The sequence below is a fragment of the Zonotrichia leucophrys genome, chromosome 5, assembly GCF_028769735.1.
Source record: "Zonotrichia leucophrys gambelii isolate GWCS_2022_RI chromosome 5, RI_Zleu_2.0, whole genome shotgun sequence".
NCBI lineage: Eukaryota > Metazoa > Chordata > Aves > Passeriformes > Passerellidae > Zonotrichia > Zonotrichia leucophrys.
This window is the reverse complement of record NC_088175.1, coordinates 48,001,775-48,023,324: the sequence shown is the minus strand read 5'-3', so window position 1 is coordinate 48,023,324 and position 21,550 is coordinate 48,001,775. Positions and strand designations below refer to the sequence as shown.

Sequence of the window (21,550 nt, the reverse complement as noted above, 5' to 3'; positions counted from 1 at the left end):
ATTAGGAGTTTTAGGGGTGGACAGTTGTACCCGTGTGGTTGATGCTGCTGAGGACCCCTGCAGTGGCCTCCTGCAAACTGAGAACCCACCACAACCATCCAGCTTTGTGCTTTGGGAAGAGAGAAGGGATTTGTAGTGCTGGTGGGAACAGGGAACTGGGAATAGGGGGAAGGAGGGAGGGAGGGGTGCACTCCCAAATTGCAGCAAGGATGCAGCCACCAAAAGCAACCCATGGACGTGTTTAATTTCAAACTAATAAATGTTTTTAGGGCTTAATGTGTGGCTGGGCACACTTTGTGGGGTTGGAAAGGCTTCGAGCTGGCTGAGGCTGCTCCCTGACCTCAGGCCTTGGTGCTGGGTGAGAATGGATTTGCTCCTTGCCCAGAGGCCGGTGGGATTCTGCTGTGCTGGTCCCACTGCTTCACCCACGGGCCCACACCAGTGTTGCAGTGCTGGCTTCTGACTTCTTTATCCTGAGCTGGAGCAGAGGTGGGTGGATATTCACCAACACTTTCCTTTTTTAATAGCAGGAAAGCCTTTTCCTCCTGTCTGAGTCAGTGGAACGGATTTCCCCGGGTTTCCCCCGTCGTAGCCTTGGCTGCACTTGTCTGCCTCAAAGGAGCAGGTGAAAACCCAGAGGAGTGGCTCTCTGTGGCTGTGCTGCTTTCCTGGGAAGGGCCAGGAGACCTCCCTTCTTGCAGGAAAATGCGCCTGAAGCGTAGCCCCATGTGTATATCCAAGTGTGAGCTGGAAAAAGGAGAACCTTTGTGGTTCACCTCATCCTCTCTCACCACAGTGCCCGCCAGCTGGCATCACCGCAGTCAGTCCCCACCTGTTCCCCCTTTCCCTTCCCTTCGTTTTTTCCTCTCTTTTGGATCTTGTCTAATGGTTTCTCACAAGCGCCTCTGGCAGGCACTCAGCAGGATGGGCAGTGCCTGGGAAACAGGTTTGTCCAGAGAGGAGCTCCACCACCTGCCTGGGGATGAGCTGCCTGCAGGCTGAGGTGGACCATGGACTGGGGGATTTCCTGTGCTGCCAAGCCTGGGGCACAGGGGCAATTTGCACATTTCTCCCGAACCAGGAAAGTCCAGGTGTTTAATATACAAGGAAATCAGTGTTAGGTGTGTTTGAGCACAGGAGCACAAAAAGGATGAGACCAGTCTGTCACCAATATCCTGTCATTCAGGGCTGTCCTGGGAAGCTGCTTATGGGGCTCTGTGGGAGAACAAGCTCAGGAATGTTTTTCTGGCCTGCTGGGAAGGGCCAGCGCTGGCTGCTCCTGAGTCTGAGGGTTGCACAGGGTTGTGCACGTCACAGCAGGGGCAGCCAGGCAGCTGGGAGAGCTGGGGTGCAGGAGCTGGGGTTACAGCCCACATGCCCTCAGACATGAGGCAATTTTGGGCTTTGAAACAATTTTTGTGTGTCATGGGTCATGGGCAAGAGCAGCCCAGGGGGCCACTTCCTGAAGAAGCTCTTGGGCGACATTTCTATGACACAGCACATGGAGCAGTTTCCCTGTGACCCACCAGCACCCTGAGTCTCTGCTGGCAGGCAGCGACTGGGGGTCTCCACCAGGATGGGACACCAGGGACCCCCCGGGCTGCACACCTGGTTAGGGGTACGGGGGGCCTGCAGGGTGGGGGTACAGGGACATTGGGAGGGGTCCCAGGGGAGCAGGGTGCGGGTATGGGGACAGTGCGGACCCGGGATGCAGCACAGGGGTACGGGGACAGTGCGGACCCGGGGTGCAGCACTGGGATACGGGGACAGTGGGAAAGCGGGATGCAGCACAGGGATACCGGGACAGTGGGAGATGCCCCGGTGCGGGATGGGTCCCTCGCCCCCGGCGGGTCGCTCGGTGCCACCGGGGCGGGGCGCGCTGACGTGGCGCGGTGCCGCCCCCGGCCCGGGGCGCTCGGTGCGGGCGGGGCCGGGCGGAGCGGGCCGGGAGCGGCGCCGCGGGTGCGCGCAGGGGCGAGCGAGGGGCGGCCCGGCCGTGCGCGGCTCCGGCCCCGGGCGGGGGCGGGCAGAGCCCTGCGCCGCGCCGAGCATGCGAGAGCCGCCGGGGCGGGCGGCAGCGGCGCAGCCAGCCGGGGCCGCGGCCGGGGCGGCGGAGCCATGCTGCTGGCCTCGGCCGTGGTGGTGTGGGAATGGCTGAACGAGCACGGCCGCTGGCGGCCCTACAGCCCGGCCGTCAGCCACCACATCGAGGCGGTGGCCCGCGCCGGGCCGCGGGCGGGCGGCAGCGTGGTGCTGGGCCAGGCCGACAGCCGCCTGGCGCCCTACATCATCGACCTGCAGTCCATGCACCAGTTCCGCCAGGACACCGGTGAGTCGGCCCCGCGGCCCGGCCCCGCGCGGCGGCACGGCCGGCCCGGCGGGCGGGAGGGGAGTCCCGGTGTCCCCGCTCCGGGGCCGTGCGGGGCTGCACCGAGCGGCGCTGCCGGGCCCCGCCGTGCCCGATCCCGCCGCGATGCCAGCTCGCCCGTGTCTTCCCACCCGATCCGCAGGTCCTCGCCCTGCCCTCGCTGCCCGTCCTGCCCGCGTCCCTGGTCCCTCCCGGGGTCGTGCTGCCCGCCCTGCTCGCTGCTGCAGGGCCCTGTTGCACCCACCCCATCCTTCTCCCTTCAGGAGAGCTCGTCTCCTGCACACCCTTCCAGGGCCGTGCCCGGCTCCCTCTGTGCTAGATCTGAGCCGCCATCGACCTAGACACTTGGGTGACAGATCCTGCATCCCGGGGGGATGGCAGCCCCAGGGCAGGGACACAAGCAGGTGCAGGGATGGTCGGGGAGGGCACGGGCAGGTGGGTGGGTCCCAGCTGTCTGTCCCTCACCTCTTGGGCTTGTCTGGGATGTGGGGCGCAAGCATCCACGGCAGGGCGTTAGAATGGGGGGTTGTGATCCCCAACACCCCCGTGATGGCCAGCGTGCTTTGTCCCTGGGGTGCAGCAGAGCGCCAGACACCCTCCTTTGTCCCTCTTTCCCCAGCAGCCCTGGGGGCTGGCGGCGACCCTCCCCTGCCCGTGGGTGTGGGGACAAGGGACCTCTGCGAGCAGGGTGGCTGGGGGCCAGCTTCTGAGGGCTATTGTTGCCCAGGGTGGAGGACTGAAAGGGAGATTGTTCTGTCTCTCCCTGGGTTGCTGGGGATGTTGGTATTTTGGGTCATTAAACAGCTCTGATTTGGGGGGGTCGCGACCCTGGCAGGCCCTGAATAGCTATTGTTCCCTTTCTTCCCCTGTTGAATGGGAGGCCGGCTGGCGGCGAGGGGCTGGGGGAACACACAGCATTCCCACACTGCTGCCTGGGGACCGCCAGATGCCGCATGCCGCCGCCAGATTAGGATAAATCACTGCCCCGCTCCCCTCGGCTTTTCTGCCCCGGGTGCCCCTTGGCAGGACAGGGCGGGTGGCTTGGCTTGGCTGGGGTGTAGCTGTACCCCGTGTCCCTTGGCAGGGTGCTGATAAACACCTTTTCCTTCTTATCCCACTCGTGTCCCTGCGGGACCTGCGGTGGCGGCTGTTCTCTGCCGAGAGGTGGGGGTGAGAAGGGACTGAAATTCTTGGAGGCTTTGCAGGACACGTGGTGAAAAGCCGAAGCAGCAGACTTGTTATTGCTTCTCTTTGAGTGCTTTCTTGTTCCTCACGCTGGGCTGAGCCATGGGGATCTGCAGAGGGACCTGGAGGCAGTGGTGCTTGTCCCACCTGCTGTCCCACCAGACACCTCTGGGCATTAGTGACATGCTCAGCATGGGACCCCAGTACCATGCACACCCAGCCCTGCCCTGCTGTGAGACATCCCAAAGAGGAAGCCTTTCTCCTCACTGTAGGAGTTCCCAAAATTTGTGTCCATGCTTCGAATGCATCCTTGTTGATTGGGAGCGGTGGGAAAGGAAACGCTTAGCCAAAATAAGCATGCAAGGCACAAAGCCTTGGTGCTTTGTGCTCTCGTCCCACTCCTGATGTTTGCTGATGGGGCAGTGGGAGTTGGGCACAGCGCCCCACTCAAACTCCTTAGCTTGGTCTCACACGGATTTTCCCTGTGAGGAAAATCAGTTGCCACAGTTGGGGTTTTCATCGGGGCCGGTTTGGCAGCTGCAGATGGTGGGGCTGGCATGAGCCCTGCTCCCCTGTGTGCGTGAGGACCTGTGTGTGTCACTGCTTGGGGCTCGGAGCTGCCCCTCAAATCTTTTATTCACCTGTTCCAGCCCAGAGCTGGGAGGGAGACGGGCACTGCAGGGCTCGGGTGCCCTAATGCCTGGTTTCATCAGGCTCCCACAGGAGGTCCCCAGGAGCAGGCTGGAGCAGCCAAGCTTGTGGTTCTGTTTCCCCATCAGGGCTGAGTGGCTCCGTGCTTGGCCTCTGGGCCAGTGGGAGAGAAATCTGCCCTTCCCTTCACTCCAGTTGCACTGGGGTGCATCCCCAGGCTGTGGGGTGTAGGAGCTCTCTGCCCTCTGGGGAAACTGAGGCACACGGGTCCCCTGGCAGGGCGGGGACAGCAGCAGAGCCGGAAAGCCGTGCTGTCCCCGCGTGGAATGGCACCGGCAGGGCAGGTCGGGGTGGTTTCGCTGCCTGCCCACGGGTGGCTGCTGGCGCCAGGGTCTGATGGCATCTGTCGCCCTCCCTCAGGCACCATCCGGCCCGTCCGGCGCAGCTACTATGACCCGTCCTCGGCACCGGGCAAGGGCGTCGTCTGGGAGTGGGAGAATGACAGCGGCACGTGGACGCCCTACGACATGGACGTGGGCATCACCATCCAGCGCGCCTACGAGAAGCAGCACCCCTGGGTGGACCTGAGCGCCATCGGCTTCTGCTACGTCATCGACTTCGCCACCATGGGCCAGATCAACCGGCAGACCCAGCGCAAGCGCCGCGTCCGCCGCCGCCTCGACATGGTCTACCCGCTGGTGTCGGGCACGCTGCCCAAGTCGCAGTCGTGGCCGGCCAGCCCCGGGGCGGCGGCGGCCCCGCCGGTGCCCGCCTGCACGTGTCCCCAGTGCCTGCTGGTCATGAGCGTCAAAGCCGCCGCCGGCCCCGGCGCCTCCACGCTGCAGCCCCGCAAGGCCGCCCCCGCCAAGCCGCCGCCCGCCCCCAAGCCCGCGGTGCCCGCGGCGGGGCCCAAGCCCCCGGACGGCGTGGCCGCGGTGCGCGGCTCGCTGAAGCCGCTGGCGGCGCAGGGGGGCCGGCGGCAGGCGGCCAGCACGCCCGCCCTGAGCTCGGCCGGCGCCTCGGGCAGCCCCCCCGGCGGCGCGGGCGGCGGCAAAGGCTCCCGGGCCAGCCTGGGCACCCTGAACCGCAGCCACCTGCAGCGCCTCGCCATCGCCCAGTCCCGCGTGCTCATCGCCTCCGGGTGAGTCCCGCGGGGTGCCGGGCTGCAGAAAGGGACGGCACAGGCATTTCCTCCTCCCCAGGGAGGGCTGCAGCCCTCACTGCAGGGTTCTGTCATCGCTGAGCGTGGTGGGAGACCCTCAGTGGTGCCCAGCCTCCCGTGGAGGGTAGTGGGTTCTGCTGGGCCCCTCGCCTTGCCACAGGTGCCTGGGGACCGGAGCAGGGATGGGTCGGCTCCTGCATCTCAATTAACAGGCTGAGGCTGCTCTTTCTCTTGGAGTCAGGGGTTGGGTGGGGGACTGCGAAAGGCCCAAAGAAAAGCCATTCAGGCCCCATGAGAAGGGGTGCCTCCAGACCCCCACCCTCCAAAGACATTTTTTTGTGATGGGGTGGACATTTAATGGGCCTGTTTCTCCCCTTTGTCTGGCTCTGCCGTCAGCCTTCTGTCACAGCCTGGCCCCTTTCCTCTCCCTCTCCATTCTCCCCCTTCCCTCTGCTCCTGACCTGCCGGGAAACTTTCCCATGGAAGAGAGCCCCAAGGGGAGGGGGGAAAGAGCTGCGGCAGTGACGTGGCTGTAGGAGAAAAGAGGAAAAGAAACAACAGACTGGCCCGGGGAGCTGTGACAAAAAGGGGCCATGAATGGAGATGCAGTCAGGGTTTCTAAAGCGCCAGAGAAAAGGCGGTGGTGGGGCAGGGAGGGGCACGTTGCCCCGTCGAGGGGATTCTCTTTTTCCAACCAGGGCCTGTGCAGTTGCTCAGGCAACTGTTGTGTGGCCCCTGGGCCCTGTGGGGACGTGGGTGCCTCCTGCCTGTCCTGACATGGTCTGTGCTGGCTCCCCTCAGGGTCCCCACTGTCCCTGTGAAGAACCTCACTGGCTCCAGCCCCGTCAACCCAGCACTGGCAGGTGAGGATGGGGCCACAGCAGGTGCTGCTTCCCCAGGGTGGGAGGACAAACAGCCGCAGTGGGGCAGGTTTTGGGGGGCCTCTGGGTCTCAGGGTGTTTTCCTCAGTGCCATTTGCTCCCTCCTTGCGCAGGGATCACGGGGATCCTCATGAGCGCGGCCGGGCTGCCCGTGTGCCTGACCCGGCCCCCCAAGCTGGTGCTGCACCCCCCGCCCGTCAGCAAGAGCGAGATCCAGTCCATCCCCGGCATCTCCCACTCCTGCCGCAAGACCACCAAGAAACAGGCCAAGAAGGGTGAGAGAGACTGTCCCTCCTCCCCTTCTTGGTTCCCCTGTGCCCCCATCCCTTCTGCTGCCCCTGGCAGTGGGTTTCTCCCATCCTTTGACCCTCGCTGTCCTGCAGGTAAAACCCCTGAGGAGGTGCTGAAGAAATACTTGCAGAAGGTGCGGCATCCGCCCGATGAGGTGCGAGCAGCAGGGCTGTGCCAGGGGCTTTGCCCTGGGGTGGGTTGCTGGGGACACACAATGCCACCCTGTATGGCTCTGCCCTGTCCCCAGAGGGGGCTGTGTGCTGCGTGCATGGCCCCTGCAGGGTGACCTGGGTGAGAGCAGGGCAGCCATCAGCGCCCATCCCTCTGATCCTGCCCTCCCCCTGGCACAGGACTGCACCATCTGCATGGAGCGCCTCTCTGCCCCCTCTGGCTACAAGGGGCCCCAGCCGGCCGTCAAGCCTGACCTGGTGGGGAAGCTGGTCAAGTGCAGCCACGTCTTCCACCTCCACTGCCTGGTGGCCATGTACAACAACGGCAACAAGGTGAGAGCCTGCAGCCCCGGGGACCCCAGCTCAGCCACCTGTGCTGAGCTCCACGAGCTCTCCGTGGGATGGAGCTCCAGCCTGGCTGCCCTGGAGGACTCCTGAGCTCCCACCCTGACTCAGAGTTTAATTTTTATCAGCAGCAAGCACTTGGGGACTGCTAAATCAGAACTCAGGGTTGTGTGGGTGTGTTTCCCCCCACTATGCCCAGATTTTTGTGCTTGTTTTCCTTGCCAGGGTGGACTTTGATCCCTGCATGTTTGAGCAGAGCTACCTGGAATTTGGTGCCAGGCAGTGCTTCTCCAGCCACGGGAGAGTTTTTGCAAATACCCCTCGTGCTTGACATTCCCTGGAAAATGCATTGTTTGGAGATTTTCAATATTTTTTTATATTTCCCTCTTTGAAAAAACAAAGCAAAACAAAGCACCAATTCAGAGCTAGGGAAAGCAATGAGGACTGGAAAAATGATGGGGAAGAGAAATTAAGACCTCAGGTTTTTGGTTGAAGTTGGAGAGCGTATTCTCCCACCCCTACCCCAGGTTCCTGAAAGTTTTTGAAATTATGTTTTTCCTAATTAAAACAACGTTCAGTGCTGCTCAGGGACTCAGTCCTTGGCGTGGCTCAGTGCTGGAGATGCTGGTTTCACCATGTCCCCCTTTTTCCACTCTCAGGATGGGAGTCTGCAGTGTCCCACCTGCAAAACCATCTATGGGGTGAAGACAGGGACGCAGCCTCCCGGGAAGATGGAATATCACATCATCCCCCACGCGCTGCCCGGCCACGCCGACTGCAAAACCATCCGCATCATCTACAACATCCCCCCGGGGGTGCAGGTGGGTCTGGGGGGGCCACCTGGGGGTGCTGGAAGCCCTTGTCACAGCTGTGTCACCCCCAGGTCCTGCTGTAGCTCGTGCCTTGCAGCTCAGGAGCTGCTTGTCCATAAGGGTGTTGTTGGAAGTCTGGGGTGTATCCGCATGAAAGTGCTGTCCCTGTATGCTTGGTGGCAGGGGGATGGTGGCCATTGGTGCCCACCAAGGCTTGGGGAGTTGCTCTGTGCCCAGAGATTGCTTTTGACCTCCAGAAGGGTTTTCTTTTCTCCTCCACATCGCAGGGACCAGAGCATCCAAACCCTGGGAAGAGCTTCACGGCCCGTGGCTTTCCCCGGCACTGCTACCTGCCAGACAGCGAGAAGGGCAGGAAGGTGAGGCATGCCCGGGTGGGAAAAGCAAACATGGCTTAAGCAGGGGAATGTGGGTGGAGGCTTAGCCCACAGCCCATCCAGCAAGCTCTGCAGGAGCCCCGTGACGTTCCCCTGCCGGCTCGGCAGCGCAGTCGCTCTGTTCTGGCTGGGGCAGGAGGCTGTGCTGGGATGCTCCAGGAGGCCTTGCCTGTGGGCTGCCCACATGGCCGGGCCTGCTTTGCTGCCTGCCCCATTCCTGGCCTCCACAGGTACTGAAGTTGCTGCTGGTGGCCTGGGACCGGCGCCTGATCTTCGCCATCGGGACCTCCAGCACCACGGGCGAGTCAGACACGGTGATCTGGAACGAGATCCACCACAAGACAGAGTTCGGCTCCAACCTCACCGGCCACGGCTACCCCGACATCAACTACCTGGACAATGTCCTGGCCGAGCTGGCAGCCCAGGGCATCACCGAGGAGAGCCTGGCACAGGAGAAGGACTGAGACTGTGGCGAGGAGGCAAGGAAAGGGTTGCCTGTGCCGGCACCCACCAGGATAAAGCTGCTGGAGATATCTGCCTGGGGGCTTTTCAGGGCACACCTGGAGCCCCCTGCTCCCAGTGGCAGCCACGCAGTGCCCCAGGCTGGCTGGGAATGTGGGAGAAGGTCCTTTTGGCCGTCCCCTTCACTCCTGCAGGGCGGGAACATCCCCATACGCAGCTGTGGGGCTTCAGGCTGGCTTGGCCGCCCCTCTGGATGGTGTTCTGTCCTCGCTGTCACTGTGCTGAGGGCTTGGGGAGTGCCAGGCTCCCCTCTCTCCTCATCTGTGCCAGTCCCAGCCTGACCCAACACCCCTGCCACCCACCTGGGGCTGGCACCTGGCTTGGGGTGGGAGCTGGGGCCGCAGGAGTCCCCCTTGCTCTGCCTCGTCCCTCTGACGTTTGTCTGTCCGTTCGTTCTGTCCGGTACCTCCCCACTGGTCTCCTGTGTCTGTGGAGTCTGGGGGGCCTGGGCTGCCTCAGCTGCCCCCAGCCCTGCCCCCTGCTCCTCTTGGCTGTGTCTGAGCTGTGCCCTGCAGGGTCCCCGTGTCCCTCTGCATGCCAGGGAGGGGCTGGTGGGTGGTAGGAAGTGTGTGGGAGGGGACAGTGACATGCCACCCCCCGCAGTGGGTTCCTTGAACTGTTCGTATGGGGGCGTCCCCACGTTGGAATTTCTATATACCTCGTGTTTTGGGGTTTTGTCGTATATATGTACATATAGGGGGGCATCTGGGGAGGCAGCCTGGGAGAACGTGGTGCTGCAGCCGAGCTGGGGCTGGGCACAGTGGTGCTTGGGGTCGGGACAGGGGCTGTGGGGCCCCCCACCCCGACAGGGCTCTGCCCCACTGGAGGGCTGTCACTTGTGGGTCCCCATGGGGCCAGGTGCAGGTGGGGTAAGAAGTGTCCCCCTTCCTGCCCTTGGGGAGGTCTGCAGGGGAAGGTGCTTGCTGAAGGGTTGGTGTGGGCTGGGCCAGGAGGGCGGTGTGGGTAGGAGAGTGTGGGTGATGGGGGAAGTGTGTTCCAAGGCTCTGGGGGATCCCTGTCAGCCCCCTGGGTGACTGGGCCTTGGAGAGCCCAGGTGGAAGGTGTCCCTGCCCAGGGCAGGGCTTAGGAATGGGAGTCTGTGGGGTCCCTTCCATCCCAAACCAGGGTTCACGGGGCCTCTCAGAGCCGCCTGTGCTGGGTGCTGGTGGGAGGGGGGCCCATCCTGCTGTGCATCGTTCTGTTGTCGTTGCTGTTTTTCCTCTCCGTGGCCTGGAGGGTCCGTCACCCCCGCGGCCACCCCGTGGAGGGGCTGGGGGTCAATAAAGCGGATGGCAGGGGACTCTGGCGGTCCCTGCACGGCCTGGCCTCTCCGTTGTCTTCTGTCAGTCATCTGTGTGGCCAGGCGAGCCAGGGGCGCTGTGGGCAGGGCCAGGCACCCCGAGTCCCCCTGATTTCCCTTTGCACTCATCTGTGCCCAGCCGCCCTCAGCGTGGATTGTTATCTTCTACCTCAAGGGAGAAACCCTCTTTCCCCAGGCACACGCCCCTGTTTGGGTGGCTCTCAGCCGTGTGATTTCTCCTCCACTGCACGCCCTGGGTTTTCCCCAGTGCAGACAAAGCCTGTCTGGAGCTATGCAAAACCCTCTGGGCGACAGGGGGGAGGGTCCCCCACCTCCGCGGTGCCAGCCCGATGGCTCTTACTGTGAGTAAGTCTTTCCACAACGTGACTTTTTTTCCTTTTTTTAATGCTCTGTTGACTACACGATGAGTTGCTGGCTGAAATAAAACTGCTCCGTGCCTCTCTGCATGCGTGTGTATATCTATCCCGATAGATATACATGGAGATAGGGGTTGCAGCTTGCAGCATGCAGGATTTGGGAGACAGCCCTCCCCAGGGCCCCTTCGCTCCCGCCTTTTCCCGTGGGTTTGGGGATTTGGGCCCCAGGGGAGGGGGCACTCAGGGCACCGTCCCCTCCATCTCCTGCTGGTACCCCTCGCCCACGTTCAGCACGGTGCTGTGCTCGGGGCTGCCGGGGGCCGGGCTCTCCCCTTCGCCCAGCTCGCGGTACCCCCTGGCCCTGTAGCGCCGGTGGCCGTACCAGGCTGTCCCCAGCCCGGTGGCCAGCCCGGCCAGCACGGCCACGGTGACTCCGGCCACCTCTCCCCCTGACAGCCCCCGGGCCCCGACCATGTCGGCCGTGTGCCGCGCCTCCTCGGGCCGTGCCAGCCGCCACACGTGGCTGTGGCCGTCCCTCACCCAGGCGCTGTCCCCGTCCCGCACCAGCAGCGTGTCCACGGCCGGCAGGTTGGCGGGGGGCCGGCTGAAGGGGGGCAGGCGGGCGGGCGGCAGCGAGCCCCCGGTGAGGAGCCCGGCCTGGACGCAGAACTGCACCTGGCAGCTGTCGCTGATGAGTGCCAGGTGCTGGCTGAAGCCCGGGGGACAGCCCTTGGCGTGGGCGTCCTCAGCCGTGCCCCGGGGCTGCCCGGCCAGCGGGTTCCCGGCCTGGCAGCTGAAGAAGCCCCCGAAGGGCACCGCGTACGCGGCCCCCGCCTCGTAATCCTGGCTCACGCACACGCTGAGCTCACCAAAGAGCTTCAGTGGGAAGAACCCCGAGGGACAGGACGGGGCTCCGGTGATGGGGTTGGCGCCGTGGGTGCTGAACAGCCCCCCAAAGAGGTACCCCGAGTTCGGAGGCACCTGCCCGCTCGCGGCGCACCAGTAGGCGCTGAACTGCACCCGGGAGAGCCAGAAGACGTCCTGGCACTCGCGGTGGCAGAAGATGCCCAGTGTGCACTTGTTGTGGCACTCCAGGTGGCTGTGACCCTCCTCCCGCTCCTGCACGCCCAGCAGCACCGGGGTGTAGGTGGCGGGGCAGGAGAAGGCCCCGGTGAGGGGGTTCCTCTGCTCCAGTGCCCGGCACAGCGCGCCGGTGTCGGGACCGCCCAGGCCCACGCACTCCTGGAAGACTCCCCCGAAGGTGAAGTTGGCCATGGTGCCCTTGCAGGAGCCGTCGTCGGTGTTGGCGTGGAAGTTGAAGTTGGGCGAGGAGGGGTCGGTGCAGCCCGGGGCGGTGTTGAAGGTGTAGTAGCGGCGGATGGCGAGCTCCACGCGCCGGGCCAGCCTCCGCACCGTGGGCGCCGGCAGCTCCGGCAGCGCGCTCGGCTTGATGAAAAAGTACAGGGGCAGCCCCGAGCGGTCCAGGGCCACCAGCTGGTTTTGAATCCTCTCCTGCCACGTCTTCAGGGTGATGCCCGGGTAAAAGGGGGGCCCACCGATGCTCTCCACCCTGGAGTTGGTGCGGTTGTCCAGGTACTGCTTGGTGAAGCCCGAGCTGACGTCCACGGACTCCTTGGTTCCCACATTGACGATGCTGTGGAAGGCCACGCCGGCCGAGGCGGTGACAGAGCTCCGTGTGGCCCAGCTGTCCTTCAGGAAGGTAGCTTTGATCTGGTCCTCCTGCACCAGGGTGGCTCCTGCATCCACGGAGGTGATGGTGTGGGTGCCGTAGTTGAGCACCAGCACCTCAGCCAGGAAATCGGCCATCTGGGTCTGGTTGTTCTCCAGGTGGCTGGCAATGGTCAGCAGCTGCTTCTTGAAGGCCCTGTCCAGGGCCGCCTCGGGGTCGATCTTGGCCGTGTAAACCAGGTTCCTGACCTGCACCCGGGTGGTGACAGCCTTGTCTCTCACCTGGTGGGTCTTGGTGCGGTGGAAGTCGCTGGAGAATTTGCCGTTGATGGAGTAGAAGAGGGACAGCTCCAGGTTGATGGAGGCAGAGGTGATGCTCTGGTAATCCTTCCAGGACTCGATGATCTCAGAGTTGGTGTCCAGGTTGCTCTGCTTGCGGGGGATGGTGAAGATCTCGTCCGGGATGAGGTAAGATCCATCTTCTGTGGTCTTGCACTGTGAGTAGCCCAGGTTGATGACTCTGCCCATATCCAAATTCCTGAGGTTATCCCAGCCGCCCCCCGGCAGGACTTCCAGACGTGAGAGGTTCAAGGCCTTTCTGCACACCCCAAAGCCCGAAGAGGACGAGAGTTCCTGGGGCTGCTCAGCCCCTGTCACCCACGCCAGCAGTGCCCAGGTGAGCGAGGCCCCCCCGAGCCCCCAGCCCATGGCCGAGCCGCTCTGGGCACTCACCAGCCGGAGCGGAGGGACCGGAGCTGGGAAAACGAGCTGGCTGAGGGAATTGACGAAAGGGAAAGGAGAAGTGAGAACTGAGGCATGTGAGAAATGACAGAGGGGAAACCGAGACCAGGGGGTGGGGAGCAGGAAGGTGTCTGTCCCTCCCTCTGCCCCACCAGGGACTCTCTGCAGCCTCCTCTGCCCCATTCCCGTCCTTCCCCCAGGGTCTGCAGTGTCACCAGCCGGGGACAGCACCTCCCACTTGGAAATGCTGAGCCACAGGTGCTGAGGGCTCGGATCCAGCTCTGCCCAGCTGTGCCTGGCTGGGCTGCGGATTCAGCAGCGCAGGGCAGGTGGTGCAAGTTTTGGGGAATAAACAGTAAAGGAAGTTTCTGCTGTGGAAACGGTGACTCTTTCCATACAGATAGATTCACTTCCCTTGGTTTTGCTCCTGAGTTCCTCTTTGCAGGACACTTCTGCCTCGGAGGAGGCTGGCGTGACAGCTGTGATGGAGGCACAGGGACTGTAAGTGCCTGTTTTTTGGGCAGGATAATGCCAGGAGTGGGGGATGAAGAGATAACAGGAACGCCATTGTGTTGGGGAAGATGAAACAGAAAGCCTTATTAATATGATTGCCTGGCAAAAGATTTTGAGAATATAGCAATTTTAAGTGAGATTGAAATGAAAGCAAGCTTTGAGATACCTTAGTTACTGAACAACTGGAAAACAATGGTGTGGCCAGCTGAAGGTAATCTCCTTTTGATGAAACAATACCCTCTACTTGCAGGCAGGTCCAAGGGTCAGAGCAGACCCCACTAGCTTGGCAGAAGGGGCCCAAAGAAGAGTTTTTAGGGTTTAAAATGTAACACAGTATGTTAATGTAATGATTCTTATAGGCTGGATGTAAATGCTGTAGGATTTGTATCTTGTACTAGATTTGTTAGTGAGAATTAGAATATTCAACACAGAAGAAGATTTATTGTATTGTAACGGGAACCTCGCTCTCTCACCCTCTCTTCTCTCGGGCCTGCTCCGAGCTGTGGCTGGCAGCTCCCAGCAGGGCTCTGCACTTGCAATAAACCCCAAGTTCCACGCCCTGGCTGCAGAGATCTCTCGTGTCCGTCTGTCCCGACTGTCTGTCCTACCTCCCTGACGCTCCTCCAGGGATGTTCTTGCTGTCTCCAGCCCCTGGGGTGGCTGGAGAACCCTTGTGCAGGGATTCTCATCTGCACGAGGATGTGCAGCCTGTGTGGGCACCTCACCTAAAACCTGCCCACGGTGCCACGGAGGCAGTGGCATGTCACAGCTTCCCCCAGCACTCTGAGGTGCTGCTCTGAATGAACCAATTCCTGCCTGCCTTCCAGTGGTGAGGTTCCCATCAGTCCCATGGATTCTCTCCTGGGCAGGGCAGCTGGCAGAGGTCCCTGCTAGCAGCGTGACACCACAAACCCCACAGCCCAGGGTGACCAGGGGTTTTGGGGATGGAGAGTTTAACGGCATCAGCTGGCAGCTGTGCCACTCAATTTATGCAAAAGGAAACCCAAGACTACTCCAGAGGGACTGGTTTTCCTGGGTAAACAGAGACACCTTTTAACCATCAAGTGAGTGAGGTTTGGGGCTGTGTTTCCAGTTTACTTTTTAAATTTCTGGGTTTTAGTTCTGCTTCCCTGGCTGGGGCAGATGTGCAGGAGCAGCGCAGGGGCTGGAGCTGCTGGGGGTACGGATTCCATCACGGCCCAGCCGTGTCTGGGAAGGCCTAGGGAAGGGATCAGACATCTCCTGGAATGAGGAATCCTCTGCCTGGAGTGGAGGGGGAACGTGCTGGGGCCTGAGGGGGAAGATGAGACACCGCCCTTGGGGACACTTTCTGTGCCGTGGGGCGGCTGCCAGTCTGTGGGACAGGAGCTGGGGGGACCCCAACACTTTGGGGGGCTGCCCTGCCCTCGATTTACCCCCCTTTTTTGGGGGTATGTCCATGTGTTTCTTATGGAAGCACTGAGCTGCTGGCCAGGGCACTTGGACTGGTTTTGTGCCTTCTCTGGGGGTGAGGAAAAAAAGAAGTGTGTGAGTCTGTGGGGTGATGGTGCCATTTGGGGCACCCCAATGTCTGTGGTGGGGGAGCTGGTGAGTGGGGCATGAGGGGGAAACAGGTGGGATATCTCCAAAAAAGGGAGGTTATAGCCCCAAAATGCCTGAAAATTCATTTGTGTGTAGAACAGTAGAAAATATAAAGAGTCTTTTTTATATATAGAAAAAAAACACTCTTTATTTCAAGATAAATCTGCTGTGTTATAGATTGGATTTCAGACTGTTAAGAAAATTAACCCACAAACATCAGAGGTTGATGTCCAAAAGGAGACAGAAGAATCCTTTCTGGCTTTATTTGAATAAAGGGTGAGGCCATGGGGCATTCCCCTGGGGTCTCTCAAATTTTTGGAGGACACAGCCTCCCTTTTTATCCTAATTTCCCGGCTGCATTTCCCTTCTCTCTTTCCCCATTGGCTGAGGTACTTGGGAGGTACAGACTTCCCAATACACCTGACACCAAAGACTTCCCTCTAATGTACAACCCTCCCTTTTAATTTTTAATTCTTACGGAACTTAGGGGGTTTTCTTCCCCATTGTTTCTTTCTTCTCTCAATGTCTAATTTAGTTTATCAGCAAACCTAAGACTTATTTGTAAAAGAAAATATCTTTTTCCATTCATCAATCAGTGGAATCCTTCCCATTGTTTCTTTTATCTTCCAGAGCTAGTTTTATCTACCAGTAGACCCACAGCTTGTTTTTAAAGATAAATCCGCCATTCCTCTCAAGACTGTAAAGAATTCTGACTATGGATCCATAGGGTTTGAAAATAAAAATACAATGTTTTAGGTCTATAAATGAAACAATAAAGCGCTTGAAAAAGAGTAGATTGTCTGTATGAAGGACCTAGAAACAGCTCTGTGTACACGGAGCTCTTTCACCCTGCTCCCGCTGGAACAGGCGAAATCCGGGATTTGGAATTGACTGAAATTGGGATTTATTGGCACCCCTAAAACCGCTGCGCATGCGCGGTGGCCGTGACACACTCAGTGCTGCCGTCTTGTGGACACACCCGGTACTGCAGCTCCGAGCGCGCCGGGCGCTTCCCGCGGCTCCGCCGGCACCGGGGCCGGGACATGGAGCTGGATCGGGACCGGGACATGGAGCTGGGCCGGGCCCGGGACATGAAGCTGGATCGGGAACGGGATATCGAGCTGGACCAGGAGCGGGACAACGACGGGAACTGGCCGTGCGGGGCCGCGGGGCCTTGGGCCGCTCCCGGCAGGAACCGCGGGTGCTGTGCCGGGAGCGCAGGCGCGGAGCCGGGAGCGGCAATGGCGGAGCCCGGGGAGCGGCGGGGCCGGGCCGGGGCACCGGGAGCGGCTGCGGCGGGCTCGGGGGTGAGCGGGGAACGGGGAGAGCCCCGAGCGGGGAACGGGCACGGGCCGGAGCGAGCGGGGGAAATGGGGGAGTCGGTGTCCCGATGATTGGATCCGAGTTGCCGGGGAGGGCTCGGTGTGACAGGGGAGGGAAAGCTGGTTAAAGGATAAAGATACAGAGGAACAAGTGTTGTGAACCCCCCTTGCTATCTGACAGAGCAAACCTTCCAGTAATCCAGTACATTTCTCTCAGGGACTCTGGAAACATAAGGTCTTCCAGGAAAGCAAAACAAGCACAGAGACGAGGGAAGAGGCTGCTGGTTAATAATGATTTGATAGGTGTAGGAATGATTCTTGTATGTTTCACACTCCTCTTTTAACTCCTGGAATATTTTAAAAGTTATTCCTTTAACAAAATGAATTTGAAAGGAAATGGTGCACAATAAATGCATAGAGAGATCATGGAGTCCTCAAATGGTTTGAGTGGGAAGGGACCTTAAGGATCATTTCATTCCATCCCCTGCCATTCCATCCACAGCCCAGGGTGCTCCAAGCCCCATCCAGCCCGGCCTTGGACACTTCCAGGGATGGGGCAGCCACGATGTCTCTGGGTTTATGGGCACAGGAGGGAGTTTCCAGCAGGACTGAGGCGTTTCCTTTGCTGTGCCAGCCCCAGCAGGGCTGTGGGAGCCGGAGCTTTGCCCCTGCCCCGGGGAGTCTCTGCTGTGCCAGCCCCAGCAGAGCAAACGTTTGTGGTTTCACATCCCATTCCAAGGAGCTGCCGGGGCAGGAACGGGGATGGGCACGGAGCAGGGACGGTGCCGGGCACAGGGTGACATCCAGAGGGTGCCACCAGCCCGTCCCTGCTGCCCAGGCCGGGCTGAGCAGGCTGGTGACCGTCCCTGCGTTTGCTCCGCAGGGAGAGGAAGCCAAGCCTGGCGAGGAGGAGGATGAGGAGGTGTGGGAGGATGGAGACAGCGGCCACCAAAGGCTGGGGAAGCCGCAGTTCCAGGTAGGAGATGCTGCCTTCCAAGGAGAGGGACTTGTCTGTCCCACTGGAATTTGGGGTGTGAGGCCAATGGAACAAAGGGGTTGATTCCATTTTCTCACTCAGGTTCTCATGTGCTTTGGGAGGTATTTGTGGAAAGATCATTTTAGTGAGTTTGTGTTGGGAATTTAGCTGCTAGAGAATGGAAAATTACAAAGCTGTGGCTAATTCCAAGTCCTGCACCTGCATAGATAGTAGTGTCCTTGGGCCTAGCTGTAGTAGGATAACAAACAGTGAAAGAGACATGAGAAAAGAGAGATGTAACCCCTGAGGAATGAGGAAGAGTTGATGGTATAGTTTAACCAATAGATTGCTTAGCTTACAGAATATTCATAAGCTTATTACTCGCTGTATAAGTGTCTGATGCTCTCTTCAATAAACGGAACTTGCTTATCACTCATATTGAGTGTCCGAGTCTCCCCTCACCGACAAATGGTCATCCCCGACAAAGGCCTCGTTTCTGCGACAAGTTTGCACTGGGTTTGAAGGAATGTGGCCCCTGGGGCAGAAATCCCTGCACAGATTCTGTGTCCTCCTGTGGCCCATCTGAACAGTCCACGGGCTGGGCCTCCTTGTTTCCTTCTTCTCCAGGCTCTGGATGAAATCCTTCCTTTCCCAAGGGAGGGGAAAGCCAGCAGGATGTGAACCAGAGGTGCTGCTTTAGGAAAGCCCCTCCAGCCTGGGAAGGAGCTCCTGGCTCCAGACACGTTCCCAGTGCCCAGGAGCAGCAGGACCTGTGCTGTTCCCAGCAGGTGAGGCACAGGTGCCTTTCCTTCCTTCCTTTCCTGCTGCACTTTGGCTCTTTGAGGGGTCTCTGGGGGTCTGAGGGAGAAGTTCTTTGTCACTCCAGGGCAGAATTAGCCCTGGTCCCACTGAAAGCAGGAGAAATCATTTTATCCTTGTTTTTGGATACACATCTTGTGTTTTCTCTCTGTTGCTGACACCGTGTGGTGAAGCAGCAGCTCCCAAATTTTCAGCGCTGCTCCCAGTTTTGTTCATAGCTGGTAAACAAGAAACAGTAATTTGCTGCCCTGTGGTAATTGGATCAAGGACCAGTCTTCCCTATTTGTTTAATATTCCAGAGAAAAGCTGCCAAGGAAGAAAGGAAGAGCTTTCCTTGGTGAAAACCTTCCCAGTCCCACGCTGGGTTTGCACACACAGGAGGCTCCATCCCTGCTGGAATCCAGTCACAGCCCCCAGATCAATGTGCACTTTAAGGTCTCACAGCCCGACCAGGACAATCTCCTGCCTCTGGACATGGAAAATCAGTTTTTCATTGTTACAGCACCAGCTCCAGGTAATTTTGAAGTGGTGTAATGGTTTTTAAGTTGTGCACATGGAGGAAATTCACTGGGGCAGCCAACACTGCTCTGCCTTCATGGGCAACCCTGAGGGTCTGGGATCTTGATTTGTGGCTGTGAAATCTCCTCACAGAATCCTCTGAGGCTGAAACAAAGACAGGGAACCTTCTGAGATGGAACGAGCCAGAGCAAGTTGTTGTGGGAAAGGAAGATTAAAGATGGTAAGTGGTAAAACCTTTGTTCATCCTGACCTCTGTACTTGGCCTCTGTACCTGGGAATGGGTCAGCTCTGGAAATTTCCTGGAGACACTGGAGAATGATCCCTGGTCTGCTGAAAAGTGGGAAAACCCCACTGGCAATTGCAGCCCCTGAGGGAGGGCAAAAGGAGCAGGACCTCAGTCTGTGAGTGTGTGAGAAATAAGGGAGGGACAAATCTATGGATCATCCTGTGCCTCAGGGCACCAGGAAAAGCCCCTCACCTAAAAACTGAAGTGCTGTTCCACAGGGAGCCTGGGCATTGAGCTCATCCCAGCTTTCCTTCCAGAGCTGGAAGAACACCCCACAATGTTGTTTGAGACATTCCTGACTGGAACTGGGGCCAGCAGGGCACTTCCCTGTTTTCCTGTAGGATATGGGCTGGGACATGAATTGGCTCCAGCAGGGCCCAAGATCACTTGGAAGGGGACCTTCACCCTCACTCCCAAAAAGCTGAGAAGGAAGAATGCCTGCCTGCAGCTGGCTGCAGCTCCTGGAGCTCTGGGGTTTCTGGCACACTCAGGGACCTGGGATAATGCCAGAATCATTCAAACCTTGGGAATAATGGAATTAATACCACCCCTTGAGCTCCTGCCCATCGGCCACTGGCTGCAGATGGCTGTGGAAGTGATGGAGGCATTCAGGGAATGCTGATTGTTTTTCCCTCCCTTTGGCAGTCTGGTCAGCAAAAATACTAATTGAGCTCTTCCAGCAGGGAAACATTTAAGCAAGAGGTGTTGAAAAGAATTGGAGTTTCTGATTTTAAGTCTCCAACCTTAAGTCCTCTTTGGATTGTCACTGGTCCAATTTTCATGGACTGGTCACCATGGCCAGGAGTGTCCAATCCTGCTGGAAATGCACTGGACCAGGATGTCATTTTCATTTGATGCTGGTAAAGACCCTCTGGGTGACCCCCAGTCACTGGAAAGACTGGATTGGGCTCCCATGGCACTAATTCCAGGTGTTATGTTTTTGGGAATAGCACAGGAGCCTTTCCCTTGCCCAGAGGAGCAGCAAGTGCCTCAAATCCCCAGGATGGACCACACAGAAAATAGCAGGAATATGGAAATCCCCCACACTGGGAGTTTGTGGTGGTCTGAATGACTTTTTGGATTTATAATGTTAAAGGGAGGCTGTGGAATGGCTTATCTCCTTTTTATTTTTATTGTTCTCACTGCTCTTGTTGCTGTTGCTGTCACTGTTATTACGTGTTGTCATGAATATTAAATGATTGTATTTTAATGGTTTCCATTATTAAAGTGTTCTGAGCTGGATTTTTGTCTCTGGTCTCTTCCCCATCGCACTGGGGTGAGGGAGCTGCTGCTGGGGCCCAGCTGGGTCTGCCCCTGGCCCGGGGCACTTCTGGGGGTGCAAATAGAGGGACTGGGGCAGTTTTGGGGCTCACAGAGACACCCAGTGCTGCGATTTGGGGGCTCAAAACTGGGCTCATTTGGCCAGATACAGAAAGAGACACTAAGGACTGGTTTGGGGGGCTTGATACCGAGGTGCCTCAGACAGCATTTGGGATCTCAGAGAGAACAACTTCTGCATTTTAGAGGCGTGGAGCAGAGGCCATGGCCTGTGTGTGGGAGGTCCTGAAACCGGGGTCACTCAGCGTTTGGGCTTCACCAAGAGAGACTGAAGTGCTGCATTTTGGGGGGCTTAGGGAAAGGCCAAAGGCCGCGTTTTGGTGCTCCGGGCGGCTCTTTCGGCCAGGGCCAGTCCGTGTCTCCGGGCTCCGCGCCTCGGGCAGGGCCCGAGCGCCGCGGGCGGGGCTGGCGGCGGAACCCCGGGGCCGCGTTCGGGGTCCGGCGCGGGCGGCCGGGAGGGGTTCGGGGCTCCGAGCGGAGCCGGCCTGGCGCGCCGGGCTGAGCGCGGCATCCCGGGACCGCCCGGGCCCGGCCCCAGCGCCCGTCCCAGAGCGGCTCCTGCCGGTGCCGGCCCCAAGCGCCCTCAGTGCTGCGGGGCCGGGACCCGCAGCCCGCCCGGCGGGGGAGAGGCGGCACCGCCCGGAGCCCCAGAGACACCGGCGGAACCCGGAGCCGAGGCCCCGGTTCCGGTGCCGCTCGCAGCCCCGGCCCGGCCCAGGTGAGAGGGGCGGGGCCGGCACCGACAGTCCCGCCGCCATCGCGGGCAGGGCGGGGCCCCGGGGCGGTCCTGGGGCAGTTTCAGGGGCGGGGCCGGGCCCGGCTCAGGTGTGCGGGGCCTCAGTGCGGCTGCGCGGGGCGGGGCCGAGGTGATTTAATGCCCGGAAATCGCCGCCGGCGCTATTTGCTCACTCGGGGCTCGGTGAGGCTGTGGCTGTACTGGGCTCTCTCGGCGGCGATTCCACCCTTTCTTCCCCCTTTTTCTCCTGCCCTTGTCCTCCTCCTTCTTCCCCCCCCTTATCTCCTCTTTTCTATCTCTCCAGCTTCTTTCTCCTTCCCCCGCCATCCCCTCTCCCTCCCAGCCTCCCCTGCCGTCTCTCGCTGTTCCCCTGCCCACCCCCGACCCCCCGTTCCTTTCACCCCTCTCCCTACTTTCTCCCCAGCCCGACCCCCCTCTCTTCCCCCTGTACCGCTCCTCTGTCCATCATCTCTCCCCGGACCCGGCCTTTCCCTTCCCCCAGCTTCTCCTCAGCCCCTCTCTGTTCCTCACCTCATCCCTCCCTATTCCCCTCCTCTGTCCCCCTCTCCGT

General features: G+C 59.9%; 3 protein-coding genes across 9 annotated transcripts; 2 read left to right on the top strand and 1 right to left on the bottom strand.

Annotated features, from left to right (window-relative positions):
* The first annotated feature begins 1,965 nt into the window (after window positions 1–1,965).
* DTX4 (deltex E3 ubiquitin ligase 4) lies at window positions 1,966–10,549 on the top strand. The gene is made up of 9 exons (XM_064715239.1): window positions 1,966–2,329; window positions 4,625–5,345; window positions 6,168–6,229; window positions 6,361–6,522; window positions 6,631–6,692; window positions 6,889–7,041; window positions 7,713–7,874; window positions 8,153–8,242; window positions 8,491–10,549. Exons 1-9 carry the CDS (start codon window positions 2,119–2,121, stop codon window positions 8,722–8,724), a joined length of 1,857 nt encoding a protein of 618 aa, XP_064571309.1. The 5' UTR covers window positions 1,966–2,118; the 3' UTR covers window positions 8,725–10,549.
* On the bottom strand, window positions 10,532–13,047 carry MPEG1 (macrophage expressed 1). Its single transcript, XM_064715238.1, has one exon. The coding sequence runs from the start codon at window positions 12,854–12,856 to the stop codon at window positions 10,700–10,702; it is 2,157 nt and encodes a 718-aa protein (XP_064571308.1). The 5' UTR covers window positions 12,857–13,047; the 3' UTR covers window positions 10,532–10,699.
* A 2,960-nt stretch (window positions 13,048–16,007) lies between these two features.
* Window positions 16,008–20,147, top strand: LOC135448894 (collagen alpha-1(I) chain-like). 7 transcript variants are annotated; one of them, XR_010440607.1, is made up of 5 exons: window positions 16,433–17,281; window positions 17,909–18,069; window positions 18,400–18,614; window positions 18,752–18,839; window positions 19,247–20,147. XR_010440607.1 is itself a non-coding variant. In XM_064715236.1 (4 exons), exons 1-3 carry the CDS (start codon window positions 16,027–16,029, stop codon window positions 18,439–18,441), a joined length of 399 nt encoding a protein of 132 aa, XP_064571306.1. In that variant the 5' UTR covers window positions 16,008–16,026; the 3' UTR covers window positions 18,442–18,614; window positions 18,752–20,147. The 7 variants fall into 7 exon arrangements, 2 of the variants coding, with proteins under 2 accessions (XP_064571306.1, XP_064571305.1); XM_064715236.1 differs by lacking the exon at window positions 17,909–18,069 and adding an exon at window positions 16,008–16,290 and having other exon boundaries at window positions 17,189–17,281; window positions 18,752–20,147; XM_064715235.1 differs by adding an exon at window positions 16,008–16,290 and having other exon boundaries at window positions 17,189–18,069; window positions 18,752–20,147.
* The last annotated feature ends 1,403 nt before the right edge of the window (window positions 20,148–21,550 follow it).

Bases quoted from the DNA above. Each gene is read 5' to 3' on its own strand.
- LOC135448894 (XM_064715235.1), top strand. From the start codon at position 16,027: ATGGAGCTGGATCGGGACCGGGACATGGAGCTGGGCCGGGCCCGGGAC. The intron at 16,291-17,188 runs GTGAGCGGGGAA...TTTGCTCCGCAG, and splicing joins CGGCTGCGGCGGGCTCGGGG to GGAGAGGAAGCCAAGCCTGG.
- MPEG1 (XM_064715238.1), bottom strand. From the start codon at position 12,856: ATGGGCTGGGGGCTCGGGGGGGCCTCGCTCACCTGGGCACTGCTGGCG.
- DTX4 (XM_064715239.1), top strand. From the start codon at position 2,119: ATGCTGCTGGCCTCGGCCGTGGTGGTGTGGGAATGGCTGAACGAGCAC. The intron at 2,330-4,624 runs GTGAGTCGGCCC...GCCCTCCCTCAG, and splicing joins CCAGTTCCGCCAGGACACCG to GCACCATCCGGCCCGTCCGG. The intron at 5,346-6,167 runs GTGAGTCCCGCG...GGCTCCCCTCAG, and splicing joins CGCGTGCTCATCGCCTCCGG to GGTCCCCACTGTCCCTGTGA.